This window comes from Hippichthys cyanospilos, chromosome 8 (genome assembly GCF_059441005.1).
Source record: "Hippichthys cyanospilos isolate Australia breed blue-spotted pipefish chromosome 8, RoL_Hcya_1.0, whole genome shotgun sequence".
Taxonomy (NCBI): domain Eukaryota; kingdom Metazoa; phylum Chordata; class Actinopteri; order Syngnathiformes; family Syngnathidae; genus Hippichthys; species Hippichthys cyanospilos.
In genome coordinates this window covers 1,880,019-1,896,357 of record NC_142376.1, presented here as the reverse complement: position 1 = coordinate 1,896,357, position 16,339 = coordinate 1,880,019, and the positions used below count along the sequence as shown (strand labels likewise).

The 16,339-nt window shown below is 42.4% G+C and overlaps 1 protein-coding gene across 2 annotated transcripts; it reads right to left on the bottom strand.

Moving 5' to 3' along the window:
- Nucleotides 1-3,948: 3,948 nt before the first annotated feature.
- On the bottom strand, nt 3,949-16,312 carry pgbd5 (piggyBac transposable element derived 5). 2 transcript variants are annotated; one of them, XM_088420970.1, is made up of 8 exons: nt 15,714-16,312; nt 11,283-11,713; nt 9,880-10,014; nt 8,402-8,582; nt 7,547-7,744; nt 7,084-7,189; nt 6,530-6,721; nt 3,949-5,623 (listed from the first exon to the last, which is right to left on the bottom strand). In XM_088420970.1, exons 1-8 carry the CDS (start codon nt 16,099-16,101, stop codon nt 5,536-5,538), a joined length of 1,719 nt encoding a protein of 572 aa, XP_088277096.1. In that variant the 5' UTR covers nt 16,102-16,312; the 3' UTR covers nt 3,949-5,535. The 2 variants fall into 2 exon arrangements, with proteins under 2 accessions (XP_088277096.1, XP_088277097.1); XM_088420971.1 differs by having other exon boundaries at nt 3,949-6,721; nt 15,714-16,311.
- Nucleotides 16,313-16,339: the final 27 nt, after the last annotated feature.

The following is a 16,339-nucleotide window of genomic DNA, read 5'->3' as shown; positions in this document are numbered from 1 at the left end:
TTTCCCACTCTTTAATCAGAGTGCCATCTAGCCCAAAAAATATTTCGAGTGATTCATGAGGCTTCACCTTCCCATCTCTAACTTATGCTTCCTTATAACAAAAACAACAAACTTTTTTAAAGAAGTCACTATAACACGATTTAGCAGTAACTTGCTTCATGTTCCAATTCATTTGCTCTTAATTTACAAAGAAACTTGTTCCTATCGCAGGATTAAGCAAACATTGGATTAGATGTGTTTATACTTGCCTAAATGCTGTTCAAATCTCCGAAAAATGTCGCTCACAAGTTACTGTGTCTTACAAGTAGGACAACTTCGAGCGTACGTGGACCTAAAGTTCAACATGAAGGATATTGAAGAAATGCTTAAGCGGGCCTTGTATAATGTGTGTACGCTTTATGAAAATATTCGCCCCCCCTCAAAAGCCGCCCCCTCCTTCCGATGACATAAAACATTATTCTATTATATGACGATGTCATGCCCCAATCCCCCGATGCCTGATCCCTTCACACCTACACACTTGCTCCACACATGGCGCACACACACACATGCATGTGAAGGGGGGGGGCTATAATGACCCCCCCCCCCACTTCCACCTTCTCTCTCCCAGCTGCATGCAATTGGAAGTATGGTGCTCATTCCACCCCCGAGTCGCTCTAACATCATCATGCTAACAGGCTAATGGCTACGCCGGTGACCCCGCTCCCCGAGTGGGGACGCGACCTGAGTGGGAGATGAGGCGCTCCATCTGCAAGCGATACGCGCGCGCACCGTATCCTCCCCGCGCGTTGCTAGCCTCGGTCTCACCAAGTCAGCTAACGTATACTTTAACCGTCCTCGCTAACAGCAGTTTGCGTGGAACAGCAATAATGGGTCACTTTGACCCGGGACGCTTTTAGTCAACGATAAGATTCTTGGGTCATTTGGACCCAGATTTTGCAGATTTATGAATTAAAAAAATAATTCAAAAAGCAATGCACAGAATTGTCATTTATAATCGATGATTACACTTAAGCAGCTGAAAAACTACGTTCAACTTTGAATACAACCTTCAAATGGGTCAGTTTGACCCGCAACATAACGGGAGGGTTAATAATCGATCGCATTTCGAAGCCCTTTTCAGAGTGCTCCCGAGGCCTAACAAGCATCCTTGCCGGTGCCAAAGGTCCGAGCAAGCCTTATCTCTTAAGTTGGAAAAAAATATCTTATCAAAAGTCATATTTCATGTCAAAAGGGGCGACGGACATTTGAAAAAGAATGGCGCGGCGGCCACGTGCGCCCGTGTCGCAAGAGGGAGGGTAAACACCGAGACGTCCATTGAGGTTAATCATTGAACGTCATCAACAATCGGCTGCCATCTTGGACGACGCGGGGCCAAAAAAGGACAAACAATATCCGACTTTGTCGTCCGGGATCGTAGCATCGCGGTGAAAAAAAACAACAAATTCTTACCTTCGTTTGTGTAATCGGCGTGTTCAGAAAATAATAAAAGGAGTTTATTATATTTAAATCGAGCATCATGATTAATTTGTTGTTGCTCCTTGTGTTATGCAGGTTTTGGCCACTGGGGGCAGTCATGCAGAAAAATGAAGAAGAGGTTGACAACTATCAGAAGTAAGTCCGTAAAGTGCAGTGATATTTTGTTTTTATGCGCGTGTGAGACTTGTGAAATTTTCGGTCTACATGTGCTGAGGCGCCCTTTTTGTTCAGATATCTGCTGCTTGAATTGTCATGATGTCATCTCGTAGATGCCTTTCATTAGCTCAGCCAAGACGTTTTGCACTGTTCGTTAGCATTAAGCTAACCTGATTATCGCATGGCATAGTACTTGGAGGGCTGTTTTTTTTTTTAGGTGGGACGTGTTACATTTTTACATATATTTTAATATGTTTTTATATACTTTTTTTAATTACGTTTGCTATTTAAGTTTTTCAACCAATGAAAAAATATAATTTACCCAATAAACTATATTACTGATATTACAAGAAAGCTATTCATAGCTTTTGCATAACTTGCTTGTTGTTGTTTTCATAATTTAGCTCATTTTCAAATGGTTGATTTAAAAAAAAACTCAATTGAATTCATTCAATTTATTGCCCAGCCTTGTTATGTTATGTTACATTGTATTATATTATGTTATTTTATATTATATTATGTTATATTATATTTTTTGTGTTGAAAATTTCTTAAAAAAAAACGAATTAATTGAATTAATTCGATTTTTTTCGTCCAGCCCTATTATTTTATTTTATTACATTATATTTCCTGGTGATGAAAAATTATTTTTAAAAAATTAATTAAATTAATTCGATTTATTGCATTATATTATAATTTTAGATTTCATATATAACATATATACATATATAGTATAACACAGTGTTTTTTTTTTTTTTTCCTGGTTTAGATTTGATATAGTTTGAGAGCTAACCTCGCATTAACCTGGTGTAGGCGGCGCTGGGTGGAGAACCCCAGACACGGTGGAGACGGCGGTTGTAAAGTTGGGAAAGTCTCATGAAAACACCGGCGCGCTTTTCATTGAGCCGAATGACTAACCTTTTATGATATCGTTCAAAAAAGAACAAAAATAGGAAGGAAAAAAAAAAAAGGAGAAAGGAAACGCCCAGTTAGTTTTGCCGCCAGCCTTTATAGGTGATCTGGCTGAATTCTTTTGGAAAAGAGGAGACCTGTCATGACTAATGTCTTGGTTTTTTTTTTTTTTTTTGTCTTAATGCACACCATGCAGGCAAAAGTATTGGGACACTCCCACTTGAATTATTTATATCAAGTTGCATAATAGCCCCGAGTGTTCATTTAAAAAAACAAAGTTGTAAAAGATGACATGCAAATGTTTCCGTAGCGGATTCAACTCAAGGTTAAGTCTCTTGCATTATTTGAGCATCCACGCCTACTGATCATCTGGAGTCATCGGTGGGCCTGACATTCTTGTTTTTGTGGGTGCGCACACAGGAAGCGGTTGTCTTTCACGTGAGCGTGTTTGGGAGTCGTGACAGCGCGAAGAAAGTTGAATGATTTATGCGCCTTGATAAAGTTTCGAGAATATTTGATGTAAATGCAAGATAACCGCTGTCATTAGAAGTGGCAGTAGAAGTTCAACGCTGTATAGTATTTGAATTTAAAAAGGCGTAACTTGTCGTGGGAAATTTGTCTTTGTTTCTTCCAGTCTTTCTCTTTTACTTAGTTTCTTTCTGTTTTCTTACGTACTTGCTTGACATACTTTATTTTGTTTCTTTATTTTACTTATTTACCTTACTTTGTTTACCTAATTACTTACTTTATCTTGTTTCTTATTATTATTTTACTCGTTTACTTTGCTTAACTATTGTGCCTTTAAGCATCTTGATGTGTTGGGGCGCATTACAGAGAATTCTCACTGAATTCTCGCATTACAGCGTATACAACTAATGTAACTAATAATATAAACTGTGATTTGCCGCCATCTGCTGGTCATTTGTAAAACGACCAGCAGAACTAACTACAGTAGTAACTTAGCAATAAAGTATTTTTATTTTTTGAGGGGGGCTGATTGTTTACGCTTTGTTTAGGTCGTTGCTATACGTTTTTATTTTACATTTCCAGCGATCTGGGCATCTTTTACACGTTCAAGTGCAATATTTATCTTGGCATCATTTTGAACATGTAAGTTCACTTAAGGTATGTATTTATTTTTAAGAGTGACAAATTCTGTACAAGATCAGATTCTTTTATTTTTATATTTAGAATACTATATTTTTCAAACTTTTTTTTGAGCACAGCCATTGATTCAGATCTTTTCAGTTCTGTTTCCAAGTTCTCAAAGTTGACACCTTGGACACAAACGTTTGCTTTACCAGCGCCGCCTCGTGGCTAGTAACAAAAGTGCAGATAAGCTGGGATCAAATCATGAGAAAAAAAAGTTGGTATGTTCATATTTTGAAAAATGACACACGGTTACAGGTTTCAGAAATTTATTTGGTCCAGTTATTGTACACATTTCAACCCAGTGTCAACAATACATGCACACACACACACACACACACACACACGCGCGCACTCAAAGCTCTGGCGGGCTCATCAGAATTTTTGTTGTTGTTGTTTTTCAACCATGTGTTCCTCCGCCTTCCTCTACGTGGCTTCTACGACGTCCTAACATGGAAGTCTACTTGTTTCCCATAGCGCCTGCTTACGAGATGAATAAATTCCACCAAGTGTAATGAATGCGCGTTAGTCCGTAATGAATGAGGTGGCGCGGGAGTGGCTTCGTGGTTAGTTAGCCGTGCTGGCTTGGACTCCGCCTCCTCCCTCCAGCGAGTTTCCTTTGGTCCACCGTTCTCATCATTCAGACTTCGATCTCAATTTGAAAATTCTGAGAAGTGTCAGAATTGAGAGGAAGACGTTTTCTCACGTTTTATCTCCAAATTCTGACTTCATTTTCAGAATTGTGGTTTTACTTTATTATAAGGGTCGCTTAAAATGAGAATTTTCACGTTATTCTCATAATTCTTCACCTTCAAATGAAAATTCTGACTACTCTCAGGAGTCTCATGTTAAAAGTCAGTAAAGGCTATATACCCCAATTCTGATCTGATCTCAACTTCAGATTCCTTTGAAGTCAGAATTCAGATTTTTTTCTCATTTTACTTTATTATCAGAATTATTTGAAATGAGAATTGTGACTTTATTTGAAGTTGGAATTCTGACTTTAAAGTGAGAATTCTCATATTTTATCATCAGAATTATTGAGTGAGAATTCTGACTTTATTCTCAGAATTTTCACCTTTAAATGACAGTTCTGAGAATTCAGTTCTGGCTATTCTCTGACCTGATCTGATCTCAATTTCCGTGAAGTGTGAAATTTTGAATTTAAGGAGAAGATTCTGACTTCTGATTTTAAAAGGAGAATTCTGACCAATTCTGAGAATGAAATGGGAATTCTGAGACGACAACATACACACGCTAAATGACGCATCTTGAAATACGCTAAATATCCGGTGGCGAAGTATGTTGTTAGTGCTAATGCTAATGCTAACGCACCTATGAGTATTACGTGTGACCAGAGGGCGGGGCCTCAACAACAGACACGTTGTTACATAGTGTTTCTTTCATCACAATTTTGTGCACGTGGCTTTTATGGAACACTGAAGTGAACTGAAAGTGAGCACGGGACATTTAGTAGTTCTCACACACACGCGCGCGCTCACACACGCTTAAGTGACAACAACATCGCTTTGGATTAATAATTTAAAAAATGACAATCTTGAGTCTGTGATGTATGCCATTTGTAAACAATATAGAAAGACACTGAAAAGTACGGTGATGACTCGATTACAGCTTAATTTCATACATCTATATGTACACAATTTTTCATTGTCGTTTTCCATATTTACTCCATTGTTCAACTTTGAATAAGTCACAGTTGGATTTGGAAGTGTGAGCTTTCGAAGGGCAAAACGTTTTGGAGATTTGTGAACATTCGTTCGAGACGTTCTCCAGCCCGCGACCTGATCATCCACGCCGGCTGAAGATGCGGAGCCGCTTTCAAGCAATGGCCACGCCGTCGACGCTATCGTGCGGAAACGACGACGACGCCCTCGAGTGTGTCGCGTCCTGGCCGTCGTGCGCAAGCCTAAAGGTAAGCGGAGCTGCAATGACTTTTGTTGTATGTACAGATTGGAATTGGAGTTCTGGACTATTTTCACAATTCTCACAAATGAGAATTCGCTTTAAGTGTGAATTATTGCTTTCAGGTCAGAATTCTGCTTTTAAGCTCCACTTCAGAATTCTGAGCACTGAGGTGAGAATTCTCATCAAAGTGAGAATTCTGACTGCTCAGAATCATCGCTTTTTAAAGGTCAGAATTCTTACTTTCAGGTCAGGATTCTGCCTTCAGTTCAACTTCAGAATTCTGAGTCTGTCAGGTGAGAATTCTCATCAAAGTGAGAATTCTGAATGCTCAGAATCATCACTTTTTAAAGGTCAGAATTCTTACTTTCAGGTCAGGATTCTGCCTCTCAGCTCAACCTCAGAATTCTGAGGAGTGTCACAATTGAGAATAAAGACAGAATTCTCACATCAAAGTAAAAATTCTGATCTTAAATTCTGGGAACTCTTGAAGTCAAAATTCTGCCTATTTTCAGAATTCTTACTTGAAGTGAGATAAGAATTTAGTCGATTCAAACTCATTCACTTGAATGTCTGTTTTTGTCATTTGTAAAATCGGATTATGGGTAGAGTGGAAATTTTTGAAGTGAAAAAAAAATGGTTGCCAGGATGCCCTCATTTTTCTGAATAAGGTGTAGAGTGTCCAAAAAGTGCTGGGAGTGAAAATAAATACATTTTGGCGTGGAATTCTTAAGCTTGCATTACAGGGCGGCAACGTCTCACGCGACCTTGCGGTTTTTCCAAATCTTGGCGATCCCCGCGCTAGCGACATTATTTCCAGTACAAAGCGAAACGGACTTGGCGCCGCTTCACGGAGACGTGCGTGTGCGTGAATGCGTATGCGATGGCGGCGTGTGACGGGTCTCCTCACGGGACGGGCGAGTCGTCGTCCACGTCCAGCAGCTCCTTGACCAGTCTCTCGCCGAACTGCGCCCGGCTGTAGCGCTTGGCGGCGTAGGCGTCCGACATCTTGTAGAGGACGTAGGCGTTGTTGATGGCGATGCTGATGCTGAGCCAGAACACCTGCTGCCACGTCTTGTTGGGCTTGTGGAAGATAAAGTACCTGAAAACATGGACGCCAACTCACTAGAAGCTTCATTTTTTTTTGTCATTGAACACAATGACCCCTTTGACCCCTTATGCAATGTTTTGACCATTTTGGGTCGTTTTCTTCCACATGATTCTGGCCTTATTTTAGCCAAGAGACATCATCACAAATGAGCGTATTTTATGGGTTTAGACACGCAAATGCGTCCCGTCCTCCACATTCGCTGCCACGGACGCCTAGAGCCGTCAAAGTTTACCTTTACAAGAGCTGACAGGAAACGAGTCGCGTCAAATATCTATATTGATTCCGAATTATTTCCCGCACATGAAGGATGAGCGAAACGGCCGCGCGAGGTAACATCATTCGGGCGCGCGTACTTGCTGAACTTGTCGTCGTATTTGCAGATGTAGCTGAGATGCGCCGCGAAGGCCTCCACGGCGAGGGGACACGGAACCTCGCCGCTTTTTCTCTTGATGATCAAACCTGACAAAAACACATGTAATGGACTCATCAGACCACAGGGCGCTTCTCCGCGAAAAGCAGGCGGTGCTTCTTACTGTTGCTGATATGTTGCTTTCTTTTTGCATGCTAACATTTTAGCTAGCGCTGCTCCGATATTGACATCGGTATCGTGATGTGTACCGATACTGCATTAAAATGAATGTATCGGTATCGGCGAGTACTAACAAATCACTTTCCAATCTATTGTGCCTCAGGGGTGAAAAGTGTCGTTCTTTATTATTAAAAAAAAAAAAAAAAAATCCAATTAGTGACTGTATCGGAATCAGTATCAGGGGCCAAAAAAATGATATCGTAATGACATGAGTTTCATTTTAGCACCTTGTTTAGTGGGCGAGTAGGCATTGGTGAGGAACCTGAAGTGTCCCTTGTTGTACCAGCTGATGAGCGACATGTTGCCTTGCATCATCACCCGCCACTGGCCGCGTTGCGCCGGCGTGGAGCTGCAGACCAGCATGCTTTGCGGCAGACCCGTGCAGTCGCTCTTCCTGGTGCTCAGCAGACCGCAGCAGTAAATGTCTGCACAGGGACACAAGACGCAAAAGGGCTTGGCTTGCTTTTTCCGAGCCGTGCTTCTGTTTTTTTTACCCTTCCTTTATTTTTAAGGGCTCATCTCATTTGTCCAGCCTGACTGAGTTGCAGGAGAACTCCAAAAAATATTCATCGTATCTTTCAAAACTTTTGTTTTATATTTACATTCATGTCCAGATACTTTTTATAATATTTTTAAAACGTTTGACTAACGAAGGGTTAAAATGGCTGATATGAAAAGAATCAATTACTTATGTAATTCAGTAGTACCCAGGTAATTACTTAAGTCATCGATTGCTTTAGCTAATTAAGTAGCACCAATGTAATTGATGATCAGTACTTATTAACTAGTAATCGATATGTAGTTTTGTACATAAAATTATTAATTGATTCATTTTGGTAATAAGATATTAAAGTATTTCAGGTTTAAGTAATCAACGTCAAAGTCAAAGTTTTCAAACAAAAATGTACACTATACTATTTTTGTTTCTGCTTAACATTACTAAGTAAAAAGAAATTGTTTAGTAATCGGTAACCGAGGAATTCAAAATGAGATTGTATTTGGTTAATCCATAAAATAAGTGGTAGAATAATAAGTACTTTTAATGATTTGATGAAACTACGGCACATTTTTATTAAGCCGACCTTGCTTGCTGAACTCGGCGAAGAGTCCCAGACTGGTGATGGACGGTCCCGTGAAGACGATGGTGTTCTTGCCGGAGATGTTCTGGCACAGCTGCTTGGCCACCAGACTGTGCAGCTGAGGCTTGTTCTTGAGGGCGCCCAGCCCGTCGGCGCCTTGGCCCTCTTTCAGATGCACCGAGATCTGCGCAGACTCGCGCCGCATTAGGCCGATTAGCCAACGTGTGGCGCGCTTGCGGCCGCGCCGCTGAGTGGCCGGCGCTAATGGAATCGGATCGATTCGCTCCACTAACTCATTTTAGCGTCTGGTCGGCAGCGCGAGTCGGAGCGCGCGCATCGGCTGACTGGTAATCGGAAGTCAGAATTTTAATGTGTTTGCTGAATTAACGCGATGAGATTTGCAAGACGTCCCATCGCATATTTGCGGTACTGTTATAATTGCCTAATTCTTTGGAAAGCTACGTTTTGTTTTGGTCAGTTTATTTTTAGTGTAATTCCACTGTAGACCACTAGACGGCAGCGCCGGTCGACGCTTTAAAAACGATTTTGTTCTGACTTGTTTATTCTCTGTGTAATCCCACTGTCAGCCACTAGATGGCGGCACAATGAAACCGATTTTGTTCTGACTTATTTTTAGTGTAGTTTCACTGTCGACCATTAGATGGTGGCACTAGTTGATACTATCAAAGAACAATTTTTTTCTGACTTGCTTAGTCTTGGCGGAATTCCACTGCTGACCAATATAGTAGTTTACACTGAAAGAACCACTTTATTCTGACTTGTTTAGTCTTGAGGTAATTCCACTTTCAACCAATAGATGGCAGCACTAGTTGACCCCGAAAGAATGAATTTGTTGACTTGTTTATTCTTGGTGTAATTCCATTATCGACCATTAGATGGCAGCACTAGTTGACCCCGAAAGAATGAATTTGTTCAGACTTGTTCATTCTTGTGGTGATTCCACTTTCAACCACTAGATGGTGGCACTAATTGACACTGAAAGAACAATTTTGTTCCGACTTGTACCTATAAAATATTTTGTTCTGGCTTGATTATGCTCAGAGATATTCTGTCAACCACTAGATGGTGGCGCTATTCAAATCTAAAAGAAAGATTTTTGTTCTGACTTGTTTATTCTTAGTGTAATTCCACAGTTGACCACTAGATGATGGCACTAGTCGACACTATGAAGGAAAGCTTTTATTGTCTCGTTTATGCTTGATAAAATTCCCCTGTCGACCACCAGATGGCGGCACTCGTTGACACTGAAAGAACCATTTTGTTCTGACTAGTTTATTCTTGCTCTAATTCCACTGTCGGCCACTAGATGGTGGCAATAGTTGACACTAACTACGGGCCCTAACTAAAATATGACAAAAATGCTCAGTCGATTAGTCGACTAAAATGTGACTAGATCAAAACAAAATCTCACATCCTATTGAAAGCAGATTTTGGACTCAAATTAGGTGGTATCCGCACACCTGACAGATGAATCCGGTGGAGGTGCACTGGCGAACCCAAAGGCTGAACTTCCTCTTCTTCCTCTTGCGCTGCTCGCGTTCTGTGCAGGTGCTGATGAAAACCGGGTCTTCGTCTATTAGGGGCTCGTGAAGAACCTGCAAAGCAAAAATCACGCTTGTACCGATCCAACAACCAAACGCTAACGATGCATATCCGAAGTCCACATAGCCGAGTTTTCAACAATTGACACTGAGATCTAAAAAAAAGGGGGGGGGGGGTGTCTCCATTTGCTAATTGTGTTATATCATTTCTTTCAGGGCTGTCCAGGTCTTCTTTTGGACAAAATTTGTCTTTTGTCTTTCAAAGCCATAAATGTTTTGGAAAGCGAAGGATTTCTGCTCTCACCCTCACTTATTCTTCTGCATCCAAAAGATGGATTTTGAAAGTCTAAACATGGACCGTTACGCAATCCCTCCTTGTCCTGCATGTTTGTCCTGACGGCTCTGTCGTGGCTGTTACCGTGGCAACTGCTTGCTTTGATCCCAACCAAAGTGCCAGTGTTGCTTTGCGGGTAATAATCAGTATGTAACGCTTTAGAAAAAAAAAAAAAAAAAAAACGTTTTTGGTAGCGCAACGTTATTTGCATGCGGTTTGTCCTTGCTTTGTGGCTTTGACATTTCCCTGCGCGCGAGTGATGGATGGCGCTCGGTACCGCAAAATGACATTAGCCGGCCATGAGATTAGGTACAGCTACTTAACTTAATGAGCTCCAACACAAAATGAGAAACAGCTCTCAGAATGATGCAGTACTGTGCTGCTGGAAACATACTAGCGGAAATTACGTACTATAAACCGCATCTTTTTTCTCATGATTTGAGCCCAGCGGCTTTTAGGCCAGTTTTTTAAACTTGTCACCTGGGGTCAGGACTCCGCACATTCACTTCCAGCTATATATTGTTTTTTTTTGTTTTTTTTTTAGTCCTTTTTAAATTTTCAAGCGTCGATCGATGCTAATCGATCAACTAATCAAGAAAAGTACTTGATTACTATAAATGTATGAACTTTAGGCATTCTAATCTATACTATAGACAATTTGTAACTACTTGCTATATTGATTTTTACTGTTTAATAGTTTTAAGTCAAAACGAAACAAAAGGGGCCCTGATTTTTAAGTAAAAAGTTGAGCCCTGACCTAAATAGTTACACCAACACTTAAATTTATCTATCTCACCCTAGCACTTAACTATCCAAAGTAATCGATTACCTGGTACCAAGCATTCCCCAGTCCCTTCAATCAAAAAAAAACAAAAACACAAAAAAACGTGAAAATTCGTCTTTGGCAGTGAACGAGTTAAGGGCGGATCCTCTATTCGGGGAGCTACGGTAATCCCCGTCGAGGTCGGTTCGAGCGACGCGCCCCCACCTGTGTCTGCGAAGGCTTGAAGGTGCAGCCGAAAGCCTGCTGCAGCGAGTCCAGGAAGGGCTGGATCTTGTACAGGCCCTGGTTGCTCCCCTGCGAGGGCCTGAAGGCCACGATGTGGAAGTACTTGAGGATCTTCTCGAAGCGCGCCTGGCTCATCTTGAGCGCGATGCTGCGGTTGCCGAAGAAGCCCGAGCTCCAGATGCTCAGCACCGACTCGCAGTGGTGCACGCCGGTGGACGTGACGAAGCCCAGGAAGGCCTTCATCTCCTGGGCCGTGACCGGGCGCCAGCCCTCGTCGGAGCCGAAGCGCTCCTGGAACTTCTTGGCGTACATGTTGGTCTGCGTCACCATGTTTTGGATGCAGTTGTCCGGGACGAAGAGCTGGAAGAAATCCAGGGCGCTGGCGCTTGCCGGCATCTTCTGAGCGGGACCTGGAACCAAACACGGGTGAGAAATGTATCTCGGAGGGGGAGGCGGCAACGTTCCTGGACTCTCTTGCTGTCGAGATCGCACCAACTGAGACCATGACTTGAAATTTGACATGTCGCCATCTGGATGAAATTTCAGCTCCCTGGTGTCTTCTTTCAATGCTTTTTCTTTAATGCGAAAGGCCTTTGAAGTAATGCTCAAAGGATTCAACAAACTGCACACTCTTGGTAGCTTGATAACAAAGTGCTCCTGCCATGTTGAAATTTGACATGTTGTCACCATTTGGGTGAAAATTCAGCTCCCTGGTGTCTTCTTTCAACATTTTTCCTTTCATGTAAATGCCTTTGATCTAACTATCAAAGCATCGCACTGATATTGAAAAAGTGAAATTGAATAAGTGAACGGGAACCCGGAGAACTCTGAAGCGTAACGTCTCGGCGACAAGCCCGACATTAACGCAGCGCGCTGACACGGCAGCTCGAGGGCGTGACGGCGATTTATTCAACATGACAGCCGCCATCATGTCACAGTGCGCCGCTTCTGCACTTGCAGACGGCTCGGTGTCGCCTCACTTTGCTGGAATGACAACTCGGCTTATGAAAGGCTTGAAATATTTAGTCACTCTAAATATTCAGCTGAGGGGAATTTGGGAGCGCTCCAAATTTGGGGTGAAACGGGTTCTTGAGTACTTTTTTCGAGTACCCGTTGATTTGGTGCACAGGAAGGAGTCGAGCTAACCGCTAGGCAAAAGTCAAAGTAGGTAGTAGTCAGTACCTTATTTTATAAGCCGCACTGACAGGCCGCAAGTCATAACATCACATATTTAGGCAAAAGATGGTATATGGAATTATTTTGCTGTTTTCATTTATTAATTTTTGAAACTTTTTTTGTCTGCTTAGCACCAACATATTCATAAAAAATGGATGGATATTTTCAATAATAAAACAAAACAATATAATAACACATTGCTCTTAATTTGTGGATATAATCACATATATATATATATATATATATATATATATATATATATATATATATATATATATATATATATATATATATATATATATATATATATTTAAAATTTTGATGTCACAAATGTTTGTACAAGATTTTAATCAATTTCTACATTTTTTATGTATTTGTATTACTATATTTTTAAAACTTTTTTGATCACAGTCATTGATTCACATCTTTTCAATTCTATTTCATAGTTATTCCATAAATTGACACTTTGAGCAGATACACACATTTACATTGCCCCCCGGTGGCTCGTAAAAAACCCCCCCAAAAAACGGCAGATAGGTCACACTGGACTATAAGCCGCAGGGCTCGAATCATGAGAAAAAAGTTGTGGCTTAGCGTCGGAAAAAACCCTAACGGCAAGCATCCAATGACATCACTTCCTGCATTCCTTCTGGCCCCGTATTGAGGATGCGCCGAGCAGCATCTCCGTTGACGCGCACATCATCGATTATCCTTCAGCGGCAAACTAGCAAGTGTCCGCGGAGTCAAGAAAGCAAGCGGGGCGGTCCCACGTAAAACGTGGGCGAGCAGCAGACCGCCATTAACGTGCAAAAGGCTTCTTGTGCCTTTGCATTCCATTAGATTTGAAAGGCGGAAGTAGGACTGGGCCAAAAGGGACCATTCCTCGGGACGCGACTCACCGGCGAGAGCAGCAGAAGCGGAGGAAGATAATGAAATGATTTGATGCGGAGCTCAGCAAATATATGTCATTTTTCCTCTACCGTTCAGACGCAGCACTTTAGAACTCCACTGCATGGCTGCCGATGAACTGAAAGTACTTCCGATTGTAAATGAAAGGACCTAGATCATGAGATTTGACATTTTCCTCAGTTAAATACTATCGATTTTTAAATTAATTACACGATTTAATTTCGCTTTAAATATGAGTTTTACGGTATTGACATTTCTATGAGTGAAACGTCTTGTTTACTGAAGCCGCACCTCTCACGTTGGGCTGCCACGCCCCTTTTATGATATCACTCAATACCGCAGGCCACCAAACATCCGTCCAGCCATTATCGTGACCGCTTATCTTCTCGGGGTGAACGAAGTGGGCAAAAACAGCTGTTTTCTGACATTAAAACGCAAAAAAGTGCCAAAACATTCTCAAATTCGTTCCTGTGGGAACCCAGTATTCATAACAAAAGGTATGAATGAAGTTCATTTGATCTTTTCCCACAATCTCATGGATACCTGAACCCCACACAAAACTTAGCCAAAGCTTTCAGCCCCACTGTCTATTTTTAATAGCAGTTTAGCAGGAAGCTTTATAAAGTCTTTCTAAAATTTGCTGAAAATGATTCTTTTGCTAAAAACTTGCCATTAATTCAATTGAAATATAATTTAGTTTCCGGTAGGGATGTTCAATATGACTTTCTTTCAGCCACAGTCGCTTAAATCAGTCACAATTCAATTATTCAATAGGAAAGATGTATTTTTCCGCATCTTTTATTCAAGCCTAGGTATGTATTCATTTATTTCTTTTCAAGTGTTAAGCCCAGGATAAAGGAGTGCTGGAAAATGAAGTAGTTAACAGTAGTTAGTAAGGTTTGTAAACAGATCGAGCAAACAATTCATGCGAAACGTCAATTTCACCACGTAGCTCGTTTTCAGATGACTGATTTTTAAACTGACAAATGAATCGGATTAATTCCAAGTCATTGGCCAGCCCTATTCTTTTGTTTTCTGCGACTCCTGTATGATTTCTTTTCTGTGACATCTTTGCGGCCGCGTGGATTTCCAACATTGCATAACAGACGACATACGAAGGGAGCCCAGCCGTAATCTCTTAAGCGCAAATGAATCATGGCTGCTTTAAATCCCCCGCATCGCCGCCATTAAGCGCTTGCCTCACTTTCGAATCTTGGCCCTCCTCCACACTCGCACGACCACCCAAAAAAGATAAGAAAAATTTGACCTTGTGTAATTAGGGGAAAAAATGCTTTCAAAGTGTCATTTGCCCGCCAAGCAGGAGCCAGATGGACATTTAAAGTGATTTGCGGCTTTCTGACTGCGGCTGATGATTTATGTACGCCGTGGCGCCGGCCTGTCACATCGCTGCCCGTCAGCTGGCGAAAAACAAAACGCAGGAAGCAGAAAGGTCACTCTGAAGAACGCTCGGCGCACATTTGAAGTTTTTGGCGAGTATGGACCGTGGTGAATGGCGGATGACCTCGCCCGCGTCGTTTGTGCAAATAAGGCCACAATGCTGCACAAACAACGCACACCTGCTGCATCTCCAACAAGCAAACATGAGCAGGATGCAAAGCATCCTGGGAAGCTTTGAATATCCTGCTGGAGACTAACTTACCACTTTGAGAGTCGTACTATATATATATATATATATATATATATATATATATATATATATATATATATATATATATATATATATATAATTTTAGTTACTATTTTAAAAGTATATTAACATTGAAATACGCTCTTAACATCACTCTCCTCCTGATTGATAACTTCTTCAAGTTCGGGAGACCAGGTTAAGAAACTTAAAGGGCCACACACATATGGCCCCCGGGCCGTAGTTTGCCTATGGCTAGGCCAGAGGGTATTTGGCTGAAAAACAAATAAATAGAACGCTTGAGAACCTTGCACGCTGTGGTGCCCGCACAATGACAAAACATGAATCAGATGAAGATGAAAAATAATAATGTGCATCATCGAATGGTGTAGCTTTTCAACAGATGTCAAAATGATCAAAACGCCCGTCACTATTTTGCAGCGCTGTACATACGCCGTTCATTTTTTCAATTTAATGCAATGTGACAATGCATGGGGAGCATCAAAAGAGCGATTAATGATGCAGTGTCATCCTGCCCCCCCCCCCCCCCCAACACACACACCTCACTTGACACACACACACAAGTAATCTAAAACGAGCGAGAGTCGCCATCGCGATGCTTGAATGGGCCGTCATAAAAGGTGGTAGCGCGACACGCGACCTTCCTCGTGACGCCTCACCGTAAGATCCTTTATAGGGCGGCACGGTGACATCCTGCAGGGTCTCGGTCCAGCCCTCCTCCTCGGCTTGGCTCCGGGACAGAGCACCGGGCGGACCGGGGCTGCTTCCCCCCGCTCCCTCTCGCTCCCGTCTCTGCTGATGCTGCTGCTGGTAGTGGTGAGGATGATGATGATGGTGATGGTGGTGGTGATGGTGGTGGTGGTGTTGGTGTTCCTCATCCTCTCCTCGATAGGTGTCCGAGTCGGAATCTCCGGAGGTGCTGTAGAACGGGTTGTCGCTGCTGTCGTCCCCGGACTCGCCGAACACGTCGTCGGATATCTGCAGGCTCTCGTAGCGGGAGCGGGCCGCCTCGAGGAGGGACAGCGCCTTCCGGCCGCACTCCGCCATCTCGCTCCGTCTGCGGCGATGCTGGTGCTGCTCCGATCACAGGCTCGCTCCCTCCCTCCTTCCTTCCTTCCTCCCTTCCTTCCTTCCTTCTTTCCTTCCTTCCCTCTCTCGCCCCCTCCTACGCGGAAATCGTCACGATTTCCTCTCTACGGGGATGGATCGGGATCCGGAGCACCTGTCTTGAAGATCCGGGGCTGCTCCGCCTCAAAGATTCTGGAACGGTTACGCCCCCTGGCGA

Bases quoted from the DNA above. Each gene is read 5' to 3' on its own strand.
- pgbd5 (XM_088420970.1), bottom strand. From the start codon at position 16,101: ATGGCGGAGTGCGGCCGGAAGGCGCTGTCCCTCCTCGAGGCGGCCCGC. The intron at 7,190-7,546 runs GTGCTAAAATGA...TGTTTTTGTCAG, and splicing joins CTACTCGCCCACTAAACAAG to GTTTGATCATCAAGAGAAAA. The intron at 5,624-6,529 runs GTGAGGAGACCC...GCTTACCTTTAG, and splicing joins GACGACGACTCGCCCGTCCC to GCTTGCGCACGACGGCCAGG.